The sequence below is a fragment of the Embiotoca jacksoni genome, unplaced genomic scaffold (assembly GCF_022577435.1).
Source record: "Embiotoca jacksoni isolate LCO1_2020_lvr unplaced genomic scaffold, fEmbJac1.0.p SCAF_42, whole genome shotgun sequence".
NCBI lineage: Eukaryota > Metazoa > Chordata > Actinopteri > Embiotocidae > Embiotoca > Embiotoca jacksoni.
Window position 1 is genome coordinate 2,475,259 of NW_027185395.1, and position 27,838 is coordinate 2,503,096.

General features: G+C 45.1%; 1 protein-coding gene across 2 annotated transcripts; it reads left to right on the plus strand.

Annotated features, from left to right (window-relative positions):
• The first annotated feature begins 645 nt into the window (after positions 1-645).
• scai (suppressor of cancer cell invasion) lies at positions 646-27,838 on the plus strand. 2 transcript variants are annotated; one of them, XM_069168938.1, is made up of 17 exons: positions 646-904; positions 5,384-5,502; positions 13,357-13,452; positions 13,613-13,699; positions 13,940-14,038; positions 14,445-14,541; positions 14,763-14,861; positions 14,954-15,106; positions 15,922-16,023; positions 16,527-16,640; positions 16,749-16,827; positions 17,838-17,937; positions 20,405-20,486; positions 20,664-20,736; positions 21,775-21,948; positions 23,067-23,167; positions 23,431-27,838. In XM_069168938.1, exons 2-17 carry the CDS (start codon positions 5,396-5,398, stop codon positions 23,575-23,577), a joined length of 1,710 nt encoding a protein of 569 aa, XP_069025039.1. In that variant the 5' UTR covers positions 646-904; positions 5,384-5,395; the 3' UTR covers positions 23,578-27,838. The 2 variants fall into 2 exon arrangements, with proteins under 2 accessions (XP_069025039.1, XP_069025040.1); XM_069168939.1 differs by having other exon boundaries at positions 16,539-16,640.

A 27,838-nucleotide genomic window follows, 5' to 3' on the forward strand; every position in this document is an offset into this window, starting at 1 on the left:
TTACTTCTGAAGATGAAAGTTAAGATTAAAATAGTTAATTATATAAACCCTTGTAATGACTTTTTTGAGAATTTGGTTTAATTGGAATCTAATGAGTCTACATTTTTGTAAAAGATTGTAAAATCACCTATTTTACATAGGTGATGTCACCAGTATCTTCTGGGGAAGAGTCAGGGCTACCCTAACTCTTATATACAGTCTATGGAGAAGATGTGAATAAGAATGGTTGGACTCCAAAACAATGTGATTCCTGACTTTTAATTTGGTAACATTCATTATTTTTCATACAAAAGAAAAAGTATATTATATTATATTATATTATATTATATTATATTATATTATATTATATTATATTATATTATATTACAGTACAGTACATTATATTATGTTATGTTATGTTATATTATATTATAATACATAAATGAAAATATTTGAAGGTTTAAAAATTAATTGCGACTTTATTTAAAATTTCGCGGAAACTAATTTATAAAACGTCTTTTAAGAATATTTTAACAGTTTGCAGTGTATTAAATGTAAAACCATCCACAATTAATTTCTATGTCTCAACATTTTTTGGTTGTTGCGTGCGGTGCGTCTTATTTTGAAAAAGACGACCCGGAAGTAGCTAGCCAGTCGTAGTGGAGCAGAGCCAGCTGCTGTCCTCAGCCTGCCTCCTCCTGTCTGCTGCCGCCTGTCACAGGACACCAGTCTGCTTCACAGACCGAGCCGGGCTCTGACAGACGGCGGTACCGTCCACTCTGCGGGGACACGCGGCGCTCCGCTGGACCGGAACACGGTGAGATGCCCAGAACGTGCAGCTGCACCGCCGGAGCTGCTCGTGTCTTTTTCTCTGATCGTTGAGGAGCATCTGTGGAGGAGCCTCCTGTTATCAGCGTTAGCCGAGGTAAGGTGGAGAGGGGAGGAGAGGCGGGAGGACGGGGGGTGGGTGACCCGCTGACACCCGCCAGGTACCCGGCGGGTACCGGGGGTCTTCCCCGGTGTCATCCCCGGTGTCCACACATTAGCATGCAGGTGTGGGTTTTGTTGCGACGGTAACGGAGAGCTGTCCTGGTGGTGGTGGCGGAGGTGATGGAGGGACGGAGGTGATAAATGGACGGAGGTGATGGAGAGATGGAGGTGATGGAGAGATGGAGGTGAAGGAGGGATGGAGAGATGGAGGTGATGGAGAGATGGAGGTGAAGGAGGGATGGAGAGATGGAGGTGTTGGAGGGACAGAGGTGTTGGAGAGATGTGGTGATGGACGGATGGAGGTGATGGAGATATGGAGTTGAAGGAGGGATGGAGGTGATGGAGGGATGGGGGTGATGGAGGGACAGAGGTGATGGAGGGACAGGGGTGATGGAGGGACGGGGGGTGATGTAGGGACTGGGGTAATGTAGGGACTGGGGTGATGAATGGACGGAGGTGAAGGAGGGATGGAGGTGTTGGAGGGATGGAGGTGATGGAGAGATGGAGTTGAAGGAGGGATGGAGGTGATGGAGGGACAGTTGTGATGGAGGGACAGGGGTGATGGAGGGACAGAGGTGATGGTGGGACGGGGGTGATGGAGGGACTGGGGTGATGAATGGACGGAGGTGATGGAGAGATGGAGGTGAAGGAGGGATGGAGAGATGGAGGTGTTGGAGGGACAGAGGTGTTGGAGAGATGTGGTGATGGACGGATGGAGGTGATGGAGATATGGAGTTGAAGGAGGGATGGGGGTGATGGAGGGATGGGGGTGATGGAGGGACAGAGGTGATGGAGGGACAGGGGTGATGGAGGGACGGGGGGTGATGTAGGGACTGGGGTAATGTAGGGACTGGGGTGATGAATGGACGGAGGTGAAGGAGGGATGGAGAGATGGAGGTGTTGGAGGGATGGAGGTGATGGAGAGATGGAGTTGAAGGAGGGATGGAGGTGATGGAGGGACGGAGGTGATGGGGTTGATGGAGGGACAGAGGTGATGGAGGGATGGGGGTGATGGAGGGACGGAGGTGATGGAGGGACTGGGGTGATGAATGGACGGAGGTGATGGAGGGAAGGAGGTGATAAATGGACGGAGGTAATGGAGGGACGGGGGTGATGGAGGGACAGAGGTGATGGAGGGACGGGGGTGATGGAAGGACAGGGGTGATGGAGGGACGGAGGTGATGGAGGGACAGAGGTGATGGAGGGAAGAAGGTGATAAATGGACGGAGGTAATGGAGGGACGGAGGTGATGGTGGTGATGAAGGGATGGAGGTGATGGAGGGAATGAGGTGATGAATGGATGGAGGAATATGGGAATGGAGGTGATGGAGGGACGTAGGTGATGAAGGGACGGAGGTGATGGAGAGATGGAGGTGAAGGAGGGATGGAGAGATGGAGGTGAAGGAGGGATGGAGGTGATGGAGGGACGGAGGTGATGGAGGGATGGGGTGATGGAGGGACAGAGGTGATGGAGGGACAGGGGTGATGGAGGGACGGGGGGTGATGTAGGGACTGGGGTGATGAATGGACGGAGGTGAAGGAGGGATGGAGAGATGGAGGTGTTGGAGGGATGGAGGTGATGGAGAGATGGAGTTGAAGGAGGGATGGAGGTGATGGAGGGACGGAGGTGATGGGGTTGATGGAGGGACAGAGGTGATGGAGGGACAGGGGTGATGGAGGGACAGAGGTGATGGAGGGACGGGGGTGATGGAGGGACGGAGGTGATGGAGGGACTGGGGTGATGAATGGACGGAGGTGATGGAGGGAAGGAGGTGATAAATGGACGGAGGTAATGGAGGGACGGGGGTGATGGAGGGACAGAGGTGATGGAGGGACGGGGTTGATGGAAGGACAGGGGTGATGGAGGGACGGAGGTGATGGAGGGACAGAGGTGATGGAGGGAAGGAGGTGATAAATGGACGGAGGTAATGGAGGGACGGAGGTGATGGTGGTGATGAAGGGATGGAGGTGATGGAGGGAATGAGGTGATGAATGGATGGAGGAATATGGGAATGGAGGTGATGGAGGGACGTAGGTGATGAAGGGACGGAGGTGATGGAGAGATGGAGGTGAAGGAGGGATGGAGAGATGGAGGTGTTGGAGGGATGGAGGTGTTGGAGAGATGGAGTTGAAGGAGGGATGGAGGTGATGGAGGGACGGAGGTGATGGGGGTGATGGAGGGACAGAGGTGATGGAGGGACAGGGGTGATGGAGGGACTGGGGTGATGAATGGACGGAGGTGATGGAGGGAAGGAGGTGATAAATGGACGGAGGTAATGGAGGGACGGGGGTGATGGAGGGACAGAGGTGATGAAGGGACGGGGGTGATGGAAGGACAGGGGTGATGGAGGGACGGAGGTGATGGAGGGACAGAGGTGATGGAGGGACGGAGGTGATGGAGGGAAGGAGGTGATAAATGGACGGAGGTAATGGGGGGACGGAGGTGATGGTGGTGATGAAGGGATGGAGGTGATGGAGGGACGGGGGTGATGGAAGGACAGGGGTGATGGAGGGACGGAGGTGATGGAGGGACAGAGGTGATGGAGGGACGGAGGTGATGGAGGGATGGGGGTGATGGAGGGACAGAGGTGATGGAGGGACGGGGGTGATGGATGACGGGTGATGGAGGGACGGGGGTGATGGAGGGATGGGGGTGATGGAGGGACAGAGGTGATGGAGGGATGGGGATGATGGAGGGACAGAGGTGATGGAGGGATGGAGGTGATGGAGGGACGGGGGTGATGGAGGGACAGAGGTGATGGAGGGATGGGGTGATGGAGGGACAGAGGTGATGGAGGGATGGAGGTGATGGAGGGACAGGGGTGATGGAAGGACAGGGGTGATGGAGGGACAGAGGTGATGGAGGGATGGAGGTGATGGAGGTTGGACACAACGGGCTGATGATGGAGGATGTGCTCATGTTTAGTGACATGCTGTTCTGTAAATCTCCAGATGGCCTCCATACCTCTTCCTCTCCTCCTACACCTCCGGTCACTGCGGGTTGATTGTGGTTCTGGAGGTTAACTGTGGTTCTGGAGGTTGACTATGGTTCTGGAGGTTGACTGTGGTTAGGGTTAGGGTTAGGGTGGTTCTGGAGATCCGTTAGAAAGCGTCCTCGGCAGAAAGGACTGTCTGACTCTGTGGTCCGGGTCCTCTGGGGGACTGATGACAGTTCTATTGATGATAGTTCTAGTGATGATAGTTCTACTAATGATGGTTCTACTGATGACAGTTCTATTGATGATAGTTCTGATGACGGTTCTACTGATAACAGTTCTATTGATGATAGTTCTATTGATGATAGTTCTACTGATGATAGTTCTACTGATGATGGTTCTATTGATGATAGTTCTACTGATGATAGTTCTACTGATGACGGTTCTACTGATGACAGTTCTATTGATGATAGTTCTATTGATGATAGTTCTACTAATAACGGTTCTGCTGATGACAGTTCTATTGATGATAGTTCTACTGATGATGGTTCTACTGATACAGTTCTATTGATGATGGTTCTATTGATGATAGTTCTATTGATGCTGGTTCTATTGATGATAGTTCTACTGATGATAGTTCTACTGATGATGGTTCTATTGATGATAGTTCTACTGATAATAGTTCTACTGATGACAGTTCTATTGATGATAGTTCTACTAATGATAGTTCTACTGATGATAGTTCTACTGATGATGGTTCTACTGATGATAGTTCTACTGATGACAGTTCTATTGATGATAGTTCTATTGATGCTGGTTCTATTGATGATAGTTCTACTGATGATAGTTCTACTGATGATGGTTCTATTGATGATAGTTCTACTGATGATAGTTCTACTGACGACGGTTCTACTGATAACAGTTCTATTGATGATAGTTCTACTGATGATGGTTCTATTGATGACAGTTCTATTGATGATAGTTCTACTAATGATGGTTGTACTGATGACAGTTCTATTGATGATAGTTCTACTGATGACCCCATGTGATCAATATAAATCTGAAACTTGAACACAGTCCCGTCTGTCGTGACGACAGAATAAACTTCGTCTCAGAATAAACTTCAGTTTGAGGGGGCGGAGCCTGATTGGAGCTGTGACCTGACATCCTCTTCAGAGAACTGGAGGCTGGAGCCGGTGTGAGACAGAAATCTGGGACATCCCAGGTCAGACTAAAAAAGGTGACCACGTGACGCACTTCCTCCGTAGTTCCTTCGTTCTGTTCATATTGAAGTAGGTCAGCGGTGAGGCGCTCCACAGCCGGCGGTGGTGAGAGGACCAATCAGCATGTCCGACATCAATACTTTAACATGGTGGACAGCTGGTCACCAGTTCTCTGTGGTCCTCCGCGTCCTGTATTCGTCCTCGCCCCTCCGGTGCACTTCCTGTCTCACCGTGTCTCTTGTGTTTTGCGACCAGGTGTGAGAAGTCATGACTGGAGCTGAGACCGAGGACGACATCCCGCTAGGTGAACGGAAGACGGTCACAGACTTCTGCTACCTGCTGGACAAGTCCAAGCAACTCTTCAATGGGTTGAGGTCAGTGTGAGCTCCTCCATGTTGGACCCGGTGGTTCTGAACCGGACGGGTCTGCAGCCCCACCGCTGGTGTTCTGATGTTTGGAGGGCACGTCACACATTCAACAGGCGCCGTCTTGGATATGCAGCAGAAAGGGAGGGAAATTATTTCAAACTGCAGCGTCTGAGGAAGCTGCAGAAGAATTAATGTTCATAGGGTGTTAAACAGAGGAAACAAAAACATGTTGAATTCTGGGTAAAATAATTATAGCTGCAGATATGTTGACAGGTGATGTGTTCACATGTTTCAGTTGTTTCCGGTCAGTGCAGAACAGCAGTTTGAGACAACACGATTCAACATTAAAGTACAACACAACCAATCAGAACCATCAGTGATGTCATCAACCATCAGTGATGTCATCGTTGGTTTGTGAACGTTATGAATCCTCCAGTTCAGATTCTGTCCGTCACCATCTTGTTAGTTCGGAGCGGTTTGGAGCAGGAAGTGACCATATTTGGACGAGCTGGGGGAGGAGCCAGCGGTGGATCAGACCGATCTGATTGGAAACCTGACGATACTACGTCCCGCCCACCGATAGCTGTAACCTGACTGCACCACAGGCCTGTCAATCAAACAGACACGCCCCCAAAAACAGGTCTTCTTGAATCTTCTTTTCTAATGAATGAGGGATTATTTTCAGATGGACCTCCAGAAAACTAAGAAGAAGGAGTGACTTTAGCTAACAACACCGAGATAACTGATGGACACATTTTATTCACTTTGGATTTGATGAGAGAAGTTGAATGGGAGTCTATGGAGCCGGAGGCTTTTTGGAGCCGACCTCTAGTGGCACTCGCTGGTATTGCAGCTTAAGACACTTCTGGATCAGAACCATTATTCAGACCTGGAAGCTACGAACACTTTTATATCCAGTATGTGGTTTTATATAGTTTTATATCCAGTCTGTGGTTTTATATAGTTTTATATCCAGCCTGGTTTTATATAGTTTTATATCCAGTCTGTGGTTTTATATAGTTTTATATCCAGTCTGTGGTTTTATATAGTTTTATATCCAGTCTGGTTTTATATAGTTTTATATCCAGTCTGTGGTTTTATATAGTTTTATATCCAGTCTGGTTTTATATAGTTTTATATCCAGTCTGAGATTTTATATAGTTTTATATCCAGTCTGTGGTTTTATATAGTTTTATATCCAGTCTGGTTTTATATAGTTTTATATCCAGTCTGTGGTTTTATATAGTTTTATATCCAGCCTGGTTTTATATAGTTTTATATCCAGTCTGTGGTTTTATATAGTTTTATATCCAGTCTGGTTTTATATAGTTTTATATCCAGTCTGAGATTTTATATAGTTTTATATCCAGTCTGTGGTTTTATATAGTTTTATATCCAGTCTGGTTTTATATAGTTTTATATCCAGTCTGAGATTTTATATAGTTTTATATCCAGTCTGTGGTTTTATATAGTTTTATATCCAGTCTGTGGTTTCATATAGTTTTATATCCAGTCTATGGTTTTATATAGTTTTATATCCAGTCTATGGTTTTATATAGTTTTATATCCAGTCTGTGGTTTTATATAGTTTTATATCCAGTCTGGTTTTATATAGTTTTATATCCAGTCTGTGGTTTTATATAGTTTTATATCCAGTCTGTGGTTTTATATAGTTTTATATCCAGTCTGGTTTTATATAGTTTTATATCCAGTCTGTGGTTTTATATAGTTTTATATCCAGTCTGTGGTTTTATATAGTTTTATATCCAGCCTGGTTTTATATAGTTTTATATCCAGTCTGTGGTTTTATATAGTTTTATATCCAGTCTGGTTTTATATAGTTTTATATCCAGTCTGAGATTTTATATAGTTTTATATCCAGTCTGTGGTTTTATATAGTTTTATATCCAGTCTGGTTTTATATAGTTTTATATCCAGTCTGAGATTTTATATAGTTTTATATCCAGTCTGTGGTTTTATATAGTTTTATATCCAGTCTGTGGTTTCATATAGTTTTATATCCAGTCTATGGTTTTATATAGTTTTATATCCAGTCTATGGTTTTATATAGTTTTATATCCAGTCTGGTTTTATATAGTTTTATAGCCAGTCTGTGGTTTTATATAGTTTTATATCCAGTCTGGTTTTATATAGTTTTATATCCAGTCTGTGGTTTTATATAGTTTTATATCCAGTCTGTGGTTTTATATAGTTTTATATCCAGTCTGTGGTTTCATATAGTTTTATATCCAGTCTATGGTTTTATATAGTTTTATATCCAGTCTGGTTTTATATAGTTTTATATCCAGTCTGTGGTTTTATATAGTTTTATATCCAGTCTGTGGTTTTATATAGTTTTATATCCAGTCTGGTTTTATATAGTTTTATATCCAGTCTGTGGTTTTATATAGTTTTATATCCAGTCTGAGATTTTATATAGTTTTATATCCAGTCTGTGGTTTTATATAGTTTTATATCCAGTCTGTGGTTTCATATAGTTTTATATCCAGTCTATGGCTTTATATAGTTTTATATCCAGTCTGGTTTTATATAGTTTTATATCCAGTCTGTGGTTTTATATAGTTTTATACCCAGTCTGGTTTTATATAGTTTTATATCCTGTCTGTGGTTTTATATAGTTTTATATCCAGTCTGGTTTTATATAGTTTTATATCCAGTCTGTGGTTTTATATAGTTTTATATCCAGTCTGGTTTTATATAGTTTTATATCCAGTCTGGTTTTATATAGTTTTATATCCAGTCTGGTTTTATATAGTTTTATATCCAGTCTGTGGTTTTATATAGTTTTATACCCAGTCTGGTTTTATATAGTTTTATATCCAGTCTGTGGTTTTATATAGTTTTATATCCAGTCTGGTTTTATATAGTTTTATATCCAGTCTGAGATTTTATATAGTTTTATATCCAGTCTGTGGTTTTATATAGTTTTATATCCAGTCTGTGGTTTCATATAGTTTTATATCCAGTCTATGGTTTTATATAGTTTTATATCCAGTCTGGTTTTATATAGTTTTATATCCAGTCTGTGGTTTTATATAGTTTTATACCCAGTCTGGTTTTATATAGTTTTATATCCTGTCTGTGGTTTTATATAGTTTTATATCCAGTCTGGTTTTATATAGTTTTATATCCAGTCTGATGTCTGAACGGCTGCATGCTGTTATCTCTCCTCTCTCCTGTCCCTCCATCCAAACACAGAAACCAGCATCCAGACAGGAACCAATGGTGTCCACAGCTTCAGTGTGGAGAGCTGCTGCGTCCGTCTCCTGCAGCGCCACATGAACAGAACTTTAATAACTGGTTCTGAGAAACAGGAATCTGCAGCTCCGGTCGCTTTAGAACATTTCCCACCAGATGTGTTTGTCATCACGCTGACAGCGGCTGCTATCAGCTGTGTGAAGTTACTGTGATGAAACGTGATCCGCATCGGACCGGCACTGCAGTACCAGTCGCTCCCCAACTAGCCTATAAAGGGTGTAAATGGGTCAGTGATGCTCAGCTGATAATTGCTTCGCTTATATAATCACGAGAAGAAAAAATAAAAAAGGTTTAAACTTCTGAATCAGGACAGTCGTAAAAATAGCCGTAAACAGCACGAGTCAATTCCTGCCATCGATCTGGACCTGCTGCCGTCCCGCAGAACGGCTGCTGCACGCACTCAGAGGCAGAACCGGTCAGAACCGAGGAAGACCAGGCCTCTGGATCTGATGAAGAGGAAAACAGCTGGACAAACAGATGACACAGACAGACAGACGGACAGACAGGACTCAGACAGATAGACGGAGGACACACTGTACAGGAAACAACCTCAGAAATCTGATTGTGTAAATGTGTTGTGAACGAGTCGTCCCTACAACGTTATTACAATCTGGACATGGAGATGTTGGATTCTGTCCCCACGGTTGGTCCGGTCCGGTCCTATGATCAGACGTGCTGATAAACCTGCATTATTGATGGAGAGTTGACTGTGTGTTCTGTCCTACAACAAGCACAGCGACTCCCCTGCATGCAGCACGCCGACCCTGAACGCACCATGGCTGCTGCAGAGGAGACGGGAGTCTATGTTTCATTCCTCCTGCAGCGCTTCAACTGAACGATAATCACATGACACACCAGTCCGTTGACTGTTTATTATTTACTCATTGCAGCCTCTACTTCTTTAAATGGAGGATTGATGAAACAGCCCATAATATAATAATAATAATCATCATTATAATAATATAACACTATTTGTATAACACCTTTAATCCAACAAAATCCAGCCCAATTACCAAAGAAAATGGCATACAGTGTTTCACATATAAAGGAACATTTTAAAAATATAGAAAAGAAAAGAAATGCATAAAATTAAACACAGACAGAGTTAAAATAATAAATAAATTAAGCGATATGCATTTTGAAGGCACGATAGTTCAAGTGCAAGAGAGCTTCAGGAGTAGCAAATTAAAGGCTTCAAGTAAAGAGATATCTTATGATATTGATATCAAACATGTATTGATACAACATTAATTCAGATATAGAGGCTGGAAAAACACATTAACTTGTGTTGTCTTTCAGACAACCTGGAAATTCAGATAAAATCTGCCCTTCTTTTAAATTTGTCCGATGTCTCTGAACACGTTCATCTTCACCATCTGCAGGAAGTTAATATCAGCGGATTGATATTCTGGATCATTGATCAGAAACCAAAGATGCTCCTAGAAGACTAACAGTTGTTTATGACATGAACTCATGTAAACATGCCTTTTCTGGGGCATCAGAACATGATGAATTATTTTTACAGTTCAGTGTCGAGAGTCCTGTTTTAAACACAAATTTCTCTAGTAGTGTCGGCTGCTCAGAGATGTTTAAGCTAACACCTCCTGAAGTCCGGTCCACCTGCAGGTGTTTGCTCGGTACCGTGACCTCCCTACATGTTGAAAGAGGAACCTCCTCACCTGCTGAGAGGGCAGCAGGTTGTGAGGGAGGGACTCCAGAACCAGAAACCGTTACGGTCGTTGTTTGACCTCTGGATGACCTGTGCGTGACCTCAGGTTTGCTGCTGATGCTGTGAAAGCTGTTGCAGCCTGACGTTCAGAGATAAACGCTCCATTACGCCTGTAGAAGAAGCAGCCGCTCTCATTCAGACCTCAGAGGGTCTCAGCGTTCAGAGAGTTTCTCCAAACACCTCGCAGGATGTTTTATTTCATCCTCAGACGGATTTTTCAATAATGAACGCTTCAGCATGTTGGATGTCTTCCTCGTGATGTTGTTACCGTGGACATCACAATAAGCTGAGAAAGGCTGCAGAGCTGCAAACAGACAAAGCAGCCATCTGTAGTCAGAGATTTCCTGCTGAGTCGTGAATCTGTCAGCTGGTGACGAGCCAACAGGACAGCGCGGGACAAACAGAGAAGAACAGACACATCACGTTTACATCTTTTTACCAAACTGGTTTCAGAAAACTATCAAAACTGAAGTATTGTTATTGTTCCGATGAGGAAACTTGAGCCAAGAGAAGAGACGCCACTTCAGATTTACTAGTTTTAACCACCGGCCATCAGTGATGTCGTCGTTGGTTTGTGAACGTTATGAAGCCTCCAGTTCAGATTCTGTCTGTCACCATCTTGCTAGTTCAGAGTGGTTTGGAGCAGGAAGTGACCATGTTTGGATGAGCTGGGGGAGGAGCCAGTGGTAAATGGTCTGTACTTGTATAGTGCTTTATCACCTTTTGGTCTCAAAGTGCTTTAACATGTTTTTCCATTCACCCATTCACACACTAATGAGACAGATCACCATGCAAGGTGCTGCCATCAGGAGAACATGCACACACTGATGGTACACCACCGGGAGCAACTTAGGGTTCAGTGTCTTGCTCAAGGACACTTAGGCATGTGGACAGGAGGAGATGGGGATCGAACCACCAACCTTCCGATTAGTGTGCAACCCACTCTACCGTCTGAGCTACACCCTCTCTGGGTGGATCTGACTGATCTGATTGGAAACCTACGTCCCACCTACCGATAGCTGTAACCTGACTGCACCACAGGCCTGTCAATCAAACAGACACGCCCCCAAAAACAGGTCTTCTTGAATCTTCTTTTCTAATGAATGAGGGATTATTTTCAGATGGACCTCCAGAAAACTAATAAGAAGGAGTGACTTTAGCTAACAACACCGAGATAACTGATGGACACATTTTATTCACTTTGGATTTGATGAGAGAAGTTGAATGGGAGTCTATGGAGCCGGAGGCTTTTTGGAGCCGACCTCTAGTGGCACTCGCTGGTATTGCAGCTGAAGACACTTCTGGATCAGAACCATTTTTCAGACCTGGAAGCTACGAACACTTTTATAAACGGTCTGTGGGTGCAGTCAGGTTTCCGGTGTAGGTGGGCGGGGCTTAGTGTTCTCGGGTTCAGATCCACCGCTGGTTCCTCCCCAGCTCATTTCTAGGTCCAAAACAGTAACGGTGTAACTGTCAGACTGGAGGCTTCATAATGCAGCTCACTAACCAGCAGGTGACATCACTTTGGGTCGCAGCTTAACTAGCAGGGACGAATAGTTGTCAGGAGTCACCATAATCACAATCCAACCTGCGCCGTTTACATGGAGACGCTACTACATGTCATCTCTTCCAGTCAAACGTACTGAAAATCCGACCGGGTCTCTTCACCGATACAGAAGTGGGTTTGCAGGTCGACATCGTGAGGACAAAGTCCCTTCAAAATAAAAGTGGTTCCAGCAGCTCAGACTGAAGACCCAGTGAAACAGGATGAGGGTCTCTTCAGTTTCAGATGCTCCCAACTCTAAACCACCGCTAAGAAGCAGCTCGTTTTAGTGTCACTCTTTATGGCAGGACGGTGCACCAGTGGAAAAATACAGGAGCTGGCTGGGAAACACAGAAAGAGTTTCTATTCCTGACTGACATTTGTTCTGTGATGTGCGAACGAAATTTATTTAAACTGTGGATCTTTAATAAGACTGAAAGAAAGACTTCTCTTATGTAGAACACTAACATGTTAGTGCTCTTACCACTTGAATGTGGACAGGCTAGTGTTGTCTCAAACTGGAAATAACCGAAACACCTGAACGCATCACACATCTGTAGCTCTAATTATTTTAGAAGCTGAGAAATTCACATTCATATATTTCTGTTTGATTTTGACAATCAGCTGAAGTTGTCGTAGTTTTTAAGTTTGCACTGATTCACTGATGGAACATTTACAACACTTCAGGATCCACCGATCGTCTCCCTGCAGCCTGAACGCATCTTTCATCACGAGGTCATTCAGAGACAATATACGGAAATAAAACACCAGATTAAAGTTAAATCAATTGAATCACAAAGCTTTAAGATTTACGAATTATCCAAGTTATTTAAACAAACATCTATAGATTGTACAAGTTATGGCAGAATTCAGAAGACCCATCATAATTAATATAAATATTTATAATATGAGTCATTATTGAGGTTTTTGATTCTCTTTCTTCAAGCAGAATGATGGAGACGTTTCCTGACAGACGATCTCTGATTGGTCGGACAGAACGAGCTCATCAAATGAACACATTCAGAAATCAAATCATTGAATAAGGCTGTTTTTTATGATCGGTCAGTGAACCACAGAAAATCAGTGCAGACCACTTTTTATATAAATGTGTATAAAAGTGTTTGAACCTGAAATCATTTCATTTTCTGTACAAATTAATTGTGGAGTATTAAATGAGTACAAATGATTTGCGCCGATCTGAAACACCACAACGATGGCTGATAACTGCATTGAACAACACGGCGAACTGTTCCTTTAACTCCGTCCTATTTGGTGTGTTATCGTCCGTCTCTGTCATGTCCCTCTGCAGAGACCTTCCTCAGTATGGACACAAGCAGTGGCAGTCCTACTTCGGCCGGACGTTCGACGTCTACACCAAGCTGTGGAAGTTCCAGCAGCAGCACAGGTTACTGTCCTCTCACTGTCGGTGTCTCAGGTAGAAATCAGCTGTGATGATGCAGATTATAACAGGATGTGTTTAATGACACTCGGTGACTCACAGCGTCCTCGTCTCCCTGTGCGGGTCAGTGTCCGGTGCTCAGGGCTTTATTTGTGTTTCCTGACAGGCAGGTTCTGGACAGCCGCTACGGCCTGAAGAGATGGCAGATCGGGGAGGTCGCATCCAAGATTGGACAGCTTTACTACCACTACTAGTGAGTCACAGACAGACAGACAGGCAGGCAGGCAGGCAGGCAGGCAGGCTGGCTGCTTCATTTACAAACATGAGGATGAGGAAGAGTGTTCATTACAAAATACATCTTCATCACTGTGAATTCAGACGACACGCCACAAATAACAGACATATTCAACCTGCTATTATATTCCTTCTTCCTCTTCCTCCTCCTCCTGCTCCTGCTCCTGCTCCTCCTCCTCCTCCTCCTCCTTGTCAACAGCCTTCGTACCTCAGAAACCAGTTACCTGAATGAGGCCTTTTCCTTCTACTCAGCGATCCGTCAGCGCTCCTACTACTTCCAGGTTAACAAAGAGGACAGGTGAGCGCTACGCTTTTATTCTGAAAATATTGAGGGTGAACTTCCTGAATTAAAAGTGTTCACTTAGTAAACATTCAAATCTTTGGACACATTTTTAAAATACGATCATCAGGCTGGAGTTGTGACAGTGTTTTACAGTCTGTGTCTGTCTGACTCATTATTCTCTGTCTCCTCTCATCTCTCTTCTCTCTCTCTCTCTCTCTCTCTCTCTCTCTCTCTCTCTCGTCTCTCCTCTCTCTCCTCTCATGTCTCTTCTCTCTCATCTCTCTCTCTCTCTCTCTCTCTCTCTCTCTCTCTCTCTCTCTCTCTCGTCTCTCCTCTCTCTCCTCTCTCTCGCTCCTCTCTTGTCTCTCTCTCTCGTCTCTCTCTTGTCCTCTCATCTCTCTCTTGTCCTCTGTCTCTTCAGGCCTGAGTTGGTGGTGAAGAAGCTTCGATACTACGCTCGCTATATCGTCGTGTGTTTACTGCTGAACAAGATGGACCTGGTCAAAGTTCTGGTGAAGGTAAGTTCAGAGGGACGGGGCGTCCTCCTCTGGACCACAGAACTGCTTCCTCTTTGTCCTTTCAGGATAAAATGGCAAATTAGCCTCTGATCAAATTAATATGAGAAATAAGTTTCTCTTGTCTGAAAGAGACATTTGTAATCTGAAACATTCTTCTGTCCGTCCGTCTCTCTGTCCGTCTGTCTCTCTGTCCGTCTGTCTCTCTGTCCGTCTGTGTGCAGGAGTTGTCTGAGGAGATAGAGGACTACACTCAGCGCTTCAACACGGAGGATCAGCTGGAGTGGAACCTGGTTCTGCAGGAGGTGGCGGCGTTCATCGAGGTGACAGACCGTCGGCATCAATCACTGCTCTCTGCTTCATCATCCAGGATGTGTTCCACTCATCCTCTTCTGTGTCTCTGTGTCAACACCAGGCCGACCCGGCGGTGGTTCTGAACGACAACAACTCGGTGGTCGTCACCAGCAACCGTCTGCTGGAGGGCAGCGTTCCTCCGCTGGAACAAGGCATGGTGGTCGGGCAGCTCGTCCTCGCCGACGCACTAATCATCGGCAACTGTAACAACCAGGTTCTAACCCACTGATTCTGGTCTGCTGACACACACACAGAACCGCCCCGTCACCTGTAGGGTCCAACCTGTGGTACTGGGGGAGAACCAACCGGAGCACATGGTTCTGGTGGACTTATCGTGATCCCACCTCAGAACAGAACCACTAACTGACTTCATTTGAAGGACCGAAGAGATTTTGATGCATTAAGAAGTTTTTTTAAATTGAGAAACTTCTCTGAGATACAAACAGAGTTCAGACAGTTCAAACTTTCTCCACGTAGCCTGAAGGTCACAAACATCTTCCCTGTGTTCCAGTATCCATAGTAACATCATATTTAATATGTTCCAGTATCCATAGTAACATCATATTTAATATGTTCCAGTATCCACACTAACATCATATTTAATATATTCCAGTATCCACACTAACATCATATAGTACGCCAGGAACAGATTTAGTATGTCCCATGTTACATGTAGGATGCTAAAAGTACCAGGATGTTCGACTACCTTCAGTCGTATTCTGCAGTCTGCAGGTCATCATGCTACTCTTCCTCTCTGTGTGTCTATTTGGACTCATTTGTGCTCTCAGTCACTGTAGAACATGTTCTTCATCTCTTCTAGTGCTCTGCAGCGCCCCCCGCAGGCCATTCCACCTCACTGACCAAAACACTAAAATCCTGATCACACTGGTTTATAGAGACGATAAAAGTCCTGTTTGTTCTCTTCTTTTCTTTTATTCTCCTGTAAAACCTGAGTCCTCCACACTCTTCTTCTTCTTCAGTGGTGCAGCAGGTCGTTGACCTCCTCGTTGTTCTTTGTTGTTTTTTCAGGTGAAGTTCAGCGAGTTGACCATCGACATGTTCCGCATGCTTCAAGCTCTGGAGAGGGAACCTGTGAACCTGGCCACACAGACCTCCAAACAGGGGGCGCTGGTGAGTGTCACCATGGGGTCTCTGTGGTCAGGGGCCTCGGACTGGGGGGCCAGAAGAGATGCTGAGTCACACAGTGTCCCGCAAACATGGTTCAGATATTAACAGATTCTACACAATCTCCTCTATGCAGTTATAACAAGATGTCTCTACTACCAATATTTTCTGATGAGATACAATCAATTTTAAAGGACGAAATTATTTTTTTCCTTAATATAAAGGCAGCTATAAAATATCTCTGAGTATTATCAAATTAAATGACAACAAATCTAGATAGCCCAGATTGTCCTGAAACAAACAAGATATAGCTTTAATGGCTCGCCCCAATGTAGACCGAGATATGAGCTGAAAAGTAAAGGGAGAGAAATCCCCCGGAGTTTTTACACCATGAAGAAAGAAGCCATCAACTTCCTGTTTCGTTTTGTTCCAATAACACAAGGACGTTGTATTAACGTGTTACTGTGAAACACTGAAGTAAACCTGAACTGTTTTTATTCATGTATAAGTTCTCTCCTCAGGAACCGAGTGAGAAGCCGGCTAAAAGAGAGAACCCTCACAAGTACCTGCTGTACAAGCCGACCTTCAGTCAGCTCTTCACCTTCCTGTCGGCCTCTTTTAAGGTCCGTCTGACTTCAGGCACATCTGATCATTTTCGATGTTCATGTTGCATTGAAGTTAGGCTCAGTTTCATATTTATCTTTATTACTTGTCATTTCTTTTATTTTCAGGAATTACCTGCCAACAGTGTCCTGCTCGTCTACCTGTCAGCGACCGGAGTCTTCCCAACCGGACACTCAGATTATGAAGGTAAAATGGTTTTTATATTACACCAGACTGTATATGCATATGTTCCTGAATATTGTAATAATTTGTTCCCAAAAGATGTTTTCAGAGCCTCTGTCTAAAGAACAGATTCATGAAGCTGTACACTCACAAAGATCAACTTGTTTTAACACGCTAAGACCAAAGCCTGCAGTTCCTTGAACGGCCACTTGAGGCTCCACAAACGAGGTCACTCCCCACAGACCACTGTGTTACAACCACAGACTGGATATAAAAGTGTTCGTAGCTTTCGGGTCTGAAAAATGGTTCTGATCCAGAAGTGTCTTCAGCTGCAATACCACCGAGGTACTAGAGGTCGGCTCCAAAAAGCCTCCGGCTCCATAGACTCCCATCCAACTTCTCTCATCAAATCCAAAGTGAATAAAATGTGTCCATCAGTTATCTCGGTGTTGTTAGCTAAAGTCACTCCTTCTTATTAGTTTTCTGGAGGTCCATCTGAAAATAATCCCTCATTCATTTGAAAAGAAGATTCAAGAAGACCTGTTTTTGGGGGCGTGTCTGTTTGATTGACAGGCCAGGTTACAGCTGTCGGTGGGCGGGACGTAGTATCGTCAGGTTTCCAATCAGATCGGTCAGATCCACCGCTGGCTCGTCCCCCAGCTCGTCCAAATATGGTCACTTCCTGCTCCAAACCGCTCCGAACTAGCAAGATGGTGTCTGACAGAATCTGAACTGGAGGATTGACAACGTTCACAAACCAACGATGACATCACTGACGGGTGACGCTTATTCCATGAAAACCCAACGATCATTTGCATTTTATGAATTATCAACATGATGCTTTAGAGGGATATCTGTCAATTGAAGGTGATTTTTTTAGAGCGATCTGAAAATGGAAACATGGAAGGTTTCTTACTGTTGAAGCTACAAAGATCTGCAGAACAAGCCCGGTTGCTGCTGTTCATTCTGTTCACGAAGTTTCTGATCCACGTCACAGTCTGTCGAGTCTTCTCAGGCTTTCATGTCTCCCGCAGGACCGTACGACTTCGGAGGAGTTCTGACAAACACCAACCGGGACGTGGTGAACGGAGAGACGGGTCAGAAGAAGAACCAAGCCCAGAAAGAAATGCACTGGTGAGACGCCATTTATCTGCCTCATGTTTATTTTCATAAAGTTAGGAAACACTGGGACGATGAGGATGATGACTCAGCTACTTTATAGTCAGGCAGGCCTGCAGAATTCAAACAGTGAGGACAAAGACAGCGAGACACATCAGACATCACAGAGGTCATCATAAACATCTGATCCAGGTTCAGTTTCAGGACTGACTGGTGCACACAGCAGTGCTTCACTGTGACCTTATTAAAACACAGAAGCTTGTATCTCCAGTTTGATTTGAACAGTTTGTGTTCAGCCTCAGAGACCAGATTTTATTCGTTAGAGGGAGGCGGATTCATCGAGTGTCTCTGGGTTTTTTCCTCCGATCTCTGAGCCGCTGCTCATCGGTTAGACAACAGCTGTTACTTTAGAATAGTGGACAAACACTTGGACCATATGTTTTTATATATATATATATATATATATATATATATATATATATATATATACACACAGCAGGAGGATCTGTCTCTTTGCCCCAAAAGACTGCAGGTTGTGGGGACAGACTCAGTGTGTCTTTCCTGGAGAACTGATGACTCATCATTGCACCAAATATTTATGTGAAGAGAGCTGCTGGATTTTTTTTTTTCAGTGTGGACATCAATATGTTTTATTTATGAAAGTCAAATTGTGAACTAAATACAAACCTGTTTCCAAAGAAGATGGGACGCTGTGTAAAATATAAATAAAAACAGAATGCAGCGATTTGCAAATCATATAAACCCATATTTAATAGAAAATAGACCAAAGACAAGAGAACTAATGTTAAAACTGAGAAATAATATTTTTCGATGAAAAATATATGCTTATTTTGAATTTGATGCCAGCAACATGTCTCAAAAAAATTGGGACAGGGTCACCAAAAGACTGGAAAAGTTAAAGATAAGAATTAGTGTATTTCATCATCTGCAGTTCATAATATCATTAAAAGATTCAGAGAATCTGGAGAAATCTCTGAACACAAGGGACAAGGCTGGAAACCAATATTGGATGGTGGTGATCTTCGGCCCTCAGGCAGCACTGCATTAAAAACACACTATTCTGGAGTGGAAATCACTGCATGGGCTCAGGAACACTTGTGAAAACCATCGTCTGTGAACACAGTTCATCGCTGCGTCCACAAATGCAGGTTAAAACTCTCCAAAGAAGAAACCAGATAGAAACATGATCAGAAACACCGCCGCCTTCGCTGGACCGAGATCATTGAAGATGGACTGAGGTGAAGTGGAAAACTGTCCTGAGGTTTGATGGATCACAATCTGAGATTCTGTTTGGAAATCATGGACGCTGCATCCTCCAGGTTAAAGAGGAGAGGGACCATCCAGCTTGTTATCAGCTCTCAGTTAGGTTAGGTTAGGTTAGGTTAGGTTAGGTTAGGTTAGGTAGTTACTTTATTCATCCCCAAGGGGAAATTTTTTTCGCTACAGCAGCATACAGGAAGCAATAAGATAATAAAAAAAATTTAAAAAGCCAGCATCTGTGATGGTACAGGGATGCATTAGTGCACATGGCATGGGTAGCTTGAACATCTGGAAGGAACCATTAATGCTGAATGATATATTCAGGTTCTGGAGCAACATATGCTGCCATCCAGACAATGTCTCTTTCAGGGAAGGTCTTGTTTATTTCAGCAGAACAACGTCCAACCACATTCTGCACGTATTCCAACAGCATGGCTCCGTAGTAGAAGAGTCCGCTGATAAACTGGCCTCCTGCAGTCCAGACCTGTCAATCATTGAAAACATCTGGAGCATCATGACATGAAAAATACAACAAAGGAGACGCTGAACTGTTGAGCAGCTGAAATCCTACATCAGTCAAGAATGGGACCACATTTCACTTTCAAAACTCCAGAAACTGGTCTCCTCAGTTCCCAAATGTTTACAGAGTGTTGTTAAAAGAAGAGGTGATGCAGCACAGTGGTGAACATGAACCTGGAACAACTTTATAGAGACGTGTTGCTGACATCAAATTCAGAATGAGCAGATATTTTTTATAAAATATAAAGTTTCTCTGTTTCAACATTTGATATGTTGTCTTGTTATATGTTCAATTAAATATGAGTTTACATGATTTGCAAATCGTTCTATTCTGTTTTTATCTACATTTCACACGGCATAACTACTTTATTTGGAAACAGGGTTGGACAAGACTGAAATATTTCAGAATGTGTAACAGCAAACGTTTCATGTTGATGTGAGTCTCAGAGCTTTACTTTACTTTACTTTACTTTACTTTACTTTACTTTACTTTACTTTACTTTACTTTACTTTACTTTACCCAAGAAGAACTCCATAGAAGCAGTGTTCTACTTCTGAGTCTGACCTCATTGTTAATCAGAAACTTTAGATCCTGTGTGTGGAAGCGGGGCAGCACTCTGATGACATCATCACTGTGTTCTGTATGAAGCTTCCTTACGTGTGCTTGTTTGTGATGTTGCAGCCTTCATCCAGGAGATTTGTTCCCCTTCACCCGGAAGCCACTTTTTGTCATTGTGGATTCTACAAATAGCACAGCCTATAAGGTATGTATACCCGTTATATCAGAGGGTTGTAGATGAGTGTTGACGGGGACATGGAGGGACGAGTCTCAGTGGGGCAGTTAACATCCAGAAAGGCTCCAGACTGAATGATGTGAGCACCCTCCCTCCTGTGTGTGAATCTATAACACCACATCTTCTGTCTTTTGCTTGTGATAACAGAATTTCACCAACCTGTTCGGCCAGCCTCTGGTGTGCCTCCTCTCCCCCACAGTGTATCCTAAGAGTGTTCAAGGTGAGTGACTCTACCATCATTAAGACAGAAAGCTGGTGACACTCTGCATATTTATTCTGTTAGTCCATCTCTCTACACCAGGGTTCTCCAACCTGCCGCTACTAGTAGGTGGTTACCATGGTTACCAGCTCACCGAAGGTTCGAACAACATGCAGTGTTTCCCTCACAGAGACCAATATTATATATCTGTTCGAGAGAACGATGCTATCAATTAACGACTGGACAATCTCCCCTCGCTCTGCTCCGCACCGTGTCAGTGCAGCAGAGGTGGAGCTCCGCCCACAGTGAGACACAGAGATCAGAGGACAGAAACACAGCAGCAGTGGACCGCCGCCCACAGTGAGACACAGAGATCAGAAGACAGGAACACAGCAGATGGGGACCTCCGCCCACAGTGAGACACAGAGATCAGAGGACAGGAACACAGCAGATGGGGACCTCCGCCCACAGTGAGACACAGAGATCAGAGGAGATGATCACAGCAGAGGTGGAGCTCCGCCCACAGTGAGACACAGAGATCAGAGGACAGGAACACAGCAAAGGTGGAGCTCCACCCACATTGAGACACAGATCAAAGGACAGGAACACAGCAGAGGTGGAGCTCCGCCCACATTGAGACACAGATCAGAGGACAGGAACACAGCAGAGGTGGAGCTCCGCCCACATTGAGACACAGATCAGAGGACAGGAACACAGCAGAGGTGGAGCTCCGCCCACATTGAGACACAGATCAGAGGACAGGAACACAGCAGAGGTGGAGCTCTGCCCACATTGAGACACAGATCAGAGGACAGGAACACAGCAGAGGTGGAGCTCCACCCACATTGAGACACAGATCAGAGGACAGGAACACAGCAGAGATGGAGCTCTGCCCACAGTTTCACAGTTTTGACTTGGACATGTGTTTGTTTCAGGAGGTCCTAATCGAAGGGAAACACTGGATTTTATTAGTTATATCTGGTCTCTGACTTGTGTCCTGTCCCTCACCTGTGTCCTGTCTCTCACCTGTGTCCTGTCTCTCACCTGTGTCCTGTCCAGATCAGTCCCAGCGGGGGAGTCTCTTCACCTTGTTCCTCTACAGTCCTCTCCTGGCCTTCTCCTCCGTGTGTGGCTTAAACAACATGCGACGAGGACTCTGGGAAAAAGCTCAAGAATTCCTCTGCAAAGTGTACCGGGACATCGGTCAGATGATCACTCGCTCCCGGACCATCGGTAGGAACTGGTGTGTCGTGACGATGAGACGGATGTTGGAAACAGAAACGGAAGTGTGTGCTGGGTGTTTGTAGTTTTTTTGCCTGGAAAATACTAATTGCTCCAGAATGAAGAACCTCTACGGAGAATGAAAGACAGTAAATCTGACTCAGACCTCCAAGTGAGGAACACCTTTATAACAACGAGGCGCTGATGTTAGAGAGTCTGTTATAAAACGTCTGAACTGCAACTCTACCAGATTCAATGTAACAGAAACACAACAACGCTGCAACCGTTGTAGTTGAAGATGGTCTGTATGTATGAATGTGTATACAAGGGCAGATCAATAAGATCCAAGACGACTGCAGGAAGATCAAACCCTGATGAGGAACTGGTCCAATCGTCCTCAGTTCCTGAGGTCCACTGGTGTTTGAGCAGCGTTCTGCTGCGTCTGTGATGGTTTTCACTCCTGAAACTTGATCAGAGAGCGAACATCAAAGTTTGTGAAACATTTCTGGGGAACAGAAAGACGTCTCAGGGAGACCAATCAGGTGAGGAGGAGCGGCGAGGAGCTACGATGGTGTTGTCGTGTTGGAGAACCCTGTTACCGTGGCGACCCAGTTTGGGTCCTTAGAAGTGAGCGTTTGTCCTCGGACGCCTCAGAAGGTCCAGCAGAGCTCCGTGGTTTCACTCCGACCCTCAAAGAAAACCAGCTGGTTCTCCTGATGCTCTTCTGCCAGCGTTGGACGGAGACGTCCTGAACGTCTCTAAGGACACGTCTCCAGGATCGTGTCTTCGTGGTCTCGGACCTCCTGAAGCGTCGCCAGATTCTCCGTTGATGGTTTCCAGAGTTTGATAGTAAATGTGACGTGTTCCCTCTGGTCATGTTCACGGAGAAATCAGAACCAGAACGCTGCTCACAAACACGAGGAACTCAGGAACCGATGATGATGAAGAGATGAAGTTTGGACCAGTTCCTCATCAGGGTTTGATCTTCCTGCTCCGTGTAGAGCAGTCGGCTCTCAACTTGTTCATCTCACAAACTGAGTATTTGATGACTTCCAGTGACATTAGCTCGTTGTAGACGAAGTCTCTGTTGATTTAATGTTCATCTCTCGTGTTTTGTGATTATTTCTCAGATCAAGCCTTCCTGCAGTTCTTCGGCGACGAGTTCCTGCGGCTGCTGCTGATCCGCTTCGTGTTCTGCTCAGCTGCACTGCGGCTGCATAAACTCTTTCGGGTAAGCCGCCTCAGATGCATCGTACAGATGAGAAACAACCAGTGGCGCCATGTTAAACCTGACGTTACCATGGTAACCACAGATCGAGCTGCATAGTACAGCACTCCGCTCTGAAGCAGATATAAAAATATATAGAAGCTCCGCCCACTGCGTCTCCACAGTGGAGCGTACTTCCTGCAGAACCTCCTTCGCCGTGTGCTGGTTGTGAACGGAGAGTCACAGCTTGTCGTTGTTGTTTGTTGTTGTTGTCTCGGTGCCTGCAGGAGTCGCGGAGCTTCCCGGAGTCGTACCCGGAGCTGCCCAAGCAGGACACGGTGGAGAGCAGCGTCCTGCAGAAGCACGTGCTGGAGCTGGCCGCCATGCTGGACGTGCAGAGCTTATTCTGGGACGACTCGCTGGAGGCCTACTAGCGCCTCCGCAGGGCGACGTGGCACATGTGTACATACAGACTCCACTGCCAGAGCCCGCCCAGATGTTTGTTTGTTTGTTTGTTTTTTTACAAGTAATCAAACAACCACATCAACACACACACACCAGGTCATGTCCCGCATTTAACTGTGACTCGTGGAAGCAGTGCGACGTTCCGACGTTCCCACTGAGGAGGTTCATAGTAAACATCAGCATCACGTAGGACAGAAGAGCAAACAAACAAACACGTCACACATCAGGACTCGTCCTGTCTGACGACGACAGACGCTGGTTGTGTGTTTTTAATCATGTTTTTATCAGAGTAGCAGCTTCTCCACCGACCTGAAGACCAAACAGGAAGTGCAGACAGAGCAGAGCGCTGCATCACTAAATGTTATTGTTTGAATTTAAGAGTTTCACCAAAAAAAAAAATTCCCCGGTCGCCGTGGGTTACCAGGTGCATGCGGTTCTGTGTTTCTGTGTCTCCTTTAGTTGTAACGACTCCGTCACGTCAGCAACCAGCAGCCCACACCTCCGTTCACCTCTTATCACCTCCCACCACCTCCCATCACCTCCCTTCACCTCCTACCACCTCCCATCACCTCCCTTCACCTCCGTTCACCTCTTATCACCTCCCACCACCTCCCATCACCTCCCTTCACCTCCTACCACCTCCCATCACCTCCCTTCACCTCCGTTCACCTCTTATCACCTCCCACCACCTCCCATCACCTCCCTTCACCTCCTACCACCTCCCATCACCTCCCTTCACCTCCGTTCACCTCTTATCACCTCCCATCACCTCCCTTCACCTCCTACCACCTCCCATCACCTCCCTTCACCTCCGTTCACCTCTTATCACCTCCCATCACCTCCCTTCACCTCCTACCACCTCCCATCACCTCCCTTCACCTCCGTTCACCTCTTATCACCTCCCACCACCTCCCATCACCTCCCTTTACCTCTTATCACCTCCCACCACCTCCTACCACCTCCCATCACCTCCCTTCACCTCCTACCACCTCCCATCACCTCCCTTCACCTCCGTTCACCTCTTATCACCTCCCACCACCTCCCATCACCTCCCTTCACCTCTTATCACCTCCCACCACCTCCCATCACCTCCCTTCACCTCCTACCACTTCCCATCACCTCCCTTCACCTCCGTTCACCTCTTATCACCTCCCACCACCTCCCATCACCTCCCTTCACCTCCCACCACCTCCTACCACCTCCCATCACCTCCCTTCACCTCCCACCACCTCCTACCACCTCCCATCACCTCCTATCACCTGTTATCAACTCCTACCAGCTCCTACCACCTCCCATCACCTCCCACCACCTCCTATCACCTCCTGGAGTGTTATTCCGTGTCTGCATGCAAACAAACGTTCAGTTCTTCTACTCACAGAGAAAACAGCACCGCGCACCGAAACAAGGCTCAGAGACGATAAAACGGCTTCAGGAAGCAGACGGAGAGAACGGAGGCACCGTGCTGATCGCTTCATTCCATTTATTACCCAAACACCTCTGTGATGATGTCACGGTGGTCACGTGACCGGCCAGTTCTTTATAAACAGCAGCAGTCACATCTGTTCAGGGAACAGAACCTCTGGAAGTCCACATGTGGAGGAGGACCGGGTGAGGATGAGGAGGGATGAAGAGCAGTGCTGCACATGGATCATGATTATTGTTCCAATACTGGAGATATTCATCAATAAAATGTTAATCATTCCAAAAAAACTAATCATTTTAATCTGTCATAGTTTGTTTTTAGTCTAGAAACCAGTCTAAATATTTATTAAACATAGAAAACCAACCAATCACGGCGCTGCTCTTCATCTCCTCCTCCCAGCCTCTTTAACGCTCCACAGGTTGACTCACCTGTCAGAGCTCACTGGAACACCTGTTCACCTGCGTGTTCACCTGCGTGTTCACCTGCGTGTTCACCTGCGTGTTCACCTGCGTGTTCACCTGCGTGTTCACCTGCGTGTTCACCTGCGTGTTCACCTGCGTGTTCACCTGCGTGTTCACCTGCGTGTTCACCTGCGTGTTCACCTGCGTGTTCACCTGCGTGTCCTGAACAACTTAAAGACATCAGACAACCCGTAATCATGGCAAAGCGTGAAATAGACACGCCCGTCCACTGCAGCCACACATGAGGTAGCTACACTTGGCGACGTCTAGGCGTGACAGTTACACGCTTTCCTGTCGTGGACCTGCGTGTCTATTTCACGCTTTGGCCTGCAGCGATTTGTAGGAAAATGAAACCTACTGCATTAAACCATCTGATTTACTGGAAAACAAAACTGTTAGAAAAACAATAACTTAAGAACTCCTGTCACCTCTTGGACTGACGTAAAAACAATCAGCAGACATTTAAATCGTCCGCAGTTTTATCTTTGAACACAAGATGTCTCTGAATCCTTCCAGGATCCGACTGCTGCTGGTCTTTATTTGAGTTATTAAAAACCCATGGAAAGACCAGAACCATTCAGTCAGTCAGTCAGTCAGGTCCCACCAACCATCAACCATCAGTGATGTCATCAACCATCAGTGATGTCATCGTTGGTTTGTGAACGTTATGAATCCTCCAGTTCAGATTCTGTCTGTCACCATCTTGTTAGTTCGGAGCGGTTCAGAGCAGGAAGTGACCATATTTGAACGAGCTGGGGGAGGAGCCAGCAGTGGATCTGACTGATCTGATTGGAAACCTGACGATACTACGTCCCGCCCACCGATAGCTGTAACCTGACTGCACCACAGGCCTGTCAATCAAACAGACACGCCCCCAAAAACAGGTCTTCTTGAATCTTCTTTTCTAATGAATGAGGGATTATTTTCAGATGGACCTCCAGAAAACTAATAAGAAGGAGTGACTTTAGCTAACAACACCGAGATAACTGATGAACACATTTTATTCACTTTGGATTTGATGAGAGAAGTTGAATGGGAGTCTATGGAGCCGGAGGCTTTTTGGAACCGACCTCTGGTGGCACTCGCTGGTATTGCACGAACACTTTTATATACAGTCTGTGGGTCCAACTCATCTTTCTAAATTTGGTTTTAATGTTGCCGGACGTCTCAGTGATTCTGTTTCTGAACTCAAACAGGAGGAGGACGTGTTTTTTATTGGACTGTTTTCAGCAGGATGTTGTGTGTCCTCCTCTCCGGTGTTTGTGGTGCTGAAGGAGCAGATGATGAGGCACAATGTTGGTTCGCTGTTGGTTTAGTCTTTTCATCTGATTATTTGTAGATAGTTTCAGCAGCTTTGTTTGTTGTGACGGTCCGGGTGCTGATCAGGTGATGGTCCGGGTTTCTGCTGACCGACCAGCTGATCCGAACCGTTGAGACGACGCAGTGAAGCAGGAATCAAAGAGTTTCACTTAATGAACACAATTTTTTTCTGTTTATTCTATTTATTGACATTGTTGGTACGTGTACACATGATGTAAAGTAATGTTCTGGCACAGGTGTGTTTGTTCCGTATTTAGTCTATGACGTGATGAAATATGAAGGAGGCGGAGCTAAATGTCGAAGAGGCCGCTTTGATCTTGGGCCATTTTTTTCTAAAGTTACATTCCAACTTTTGGAGGATGTGAAGTGCTGCAGAGGAAACGTCACTTTTTCTTCTCTTCCAACGTCCCGACCGCTCCCACATTTAAGATATCGTAGGCTTGCACTTTATGAATTTAATATTGTTCTGATCTTGTTTGTTGTGCTTTAAGGGGGAAAAAAAAGAAGAAAAAAGAGAAAGTCCCTCCTGTTCTTGTTCCCCATGCAGCCGTCACATGATTTCACATCCTGTAGAAACTTCTCATGTTTTTAAGCAGCTTTCTGCCTGAACTGTGTCCAGCATGTTTTTCTGAAAAGTGTTGAATAGGCCGCAATAACATGTTCATGTGAACACGCGTGGACGCATCAAAGACAGAGGTGCTCCAACATGATGCTGTCAGTGATCATGATTTTTTACTCTCCATATTTAAAAAAAAAAAAAAAATACTAATAATACTAATAATAAAGCAGGACAGAAGAAAGAGAAGAAGACATTTAAACAGTCCAACGCTGCATGTTGACAGTTGGTTCATTACCTCGCAGACATTCATGTTTATATGTTGATGACATGTTATTGTTGTGTGTGTGTTCCCTGAACTCTACAAGATATGAAAAGAAAAATGGAAAATATGCGAGACAGTGAAGCTGCACTGTTCTCTCTTCATGATGATGAATCCAAAACAAAACAAATAAACAAGATGACTTTTA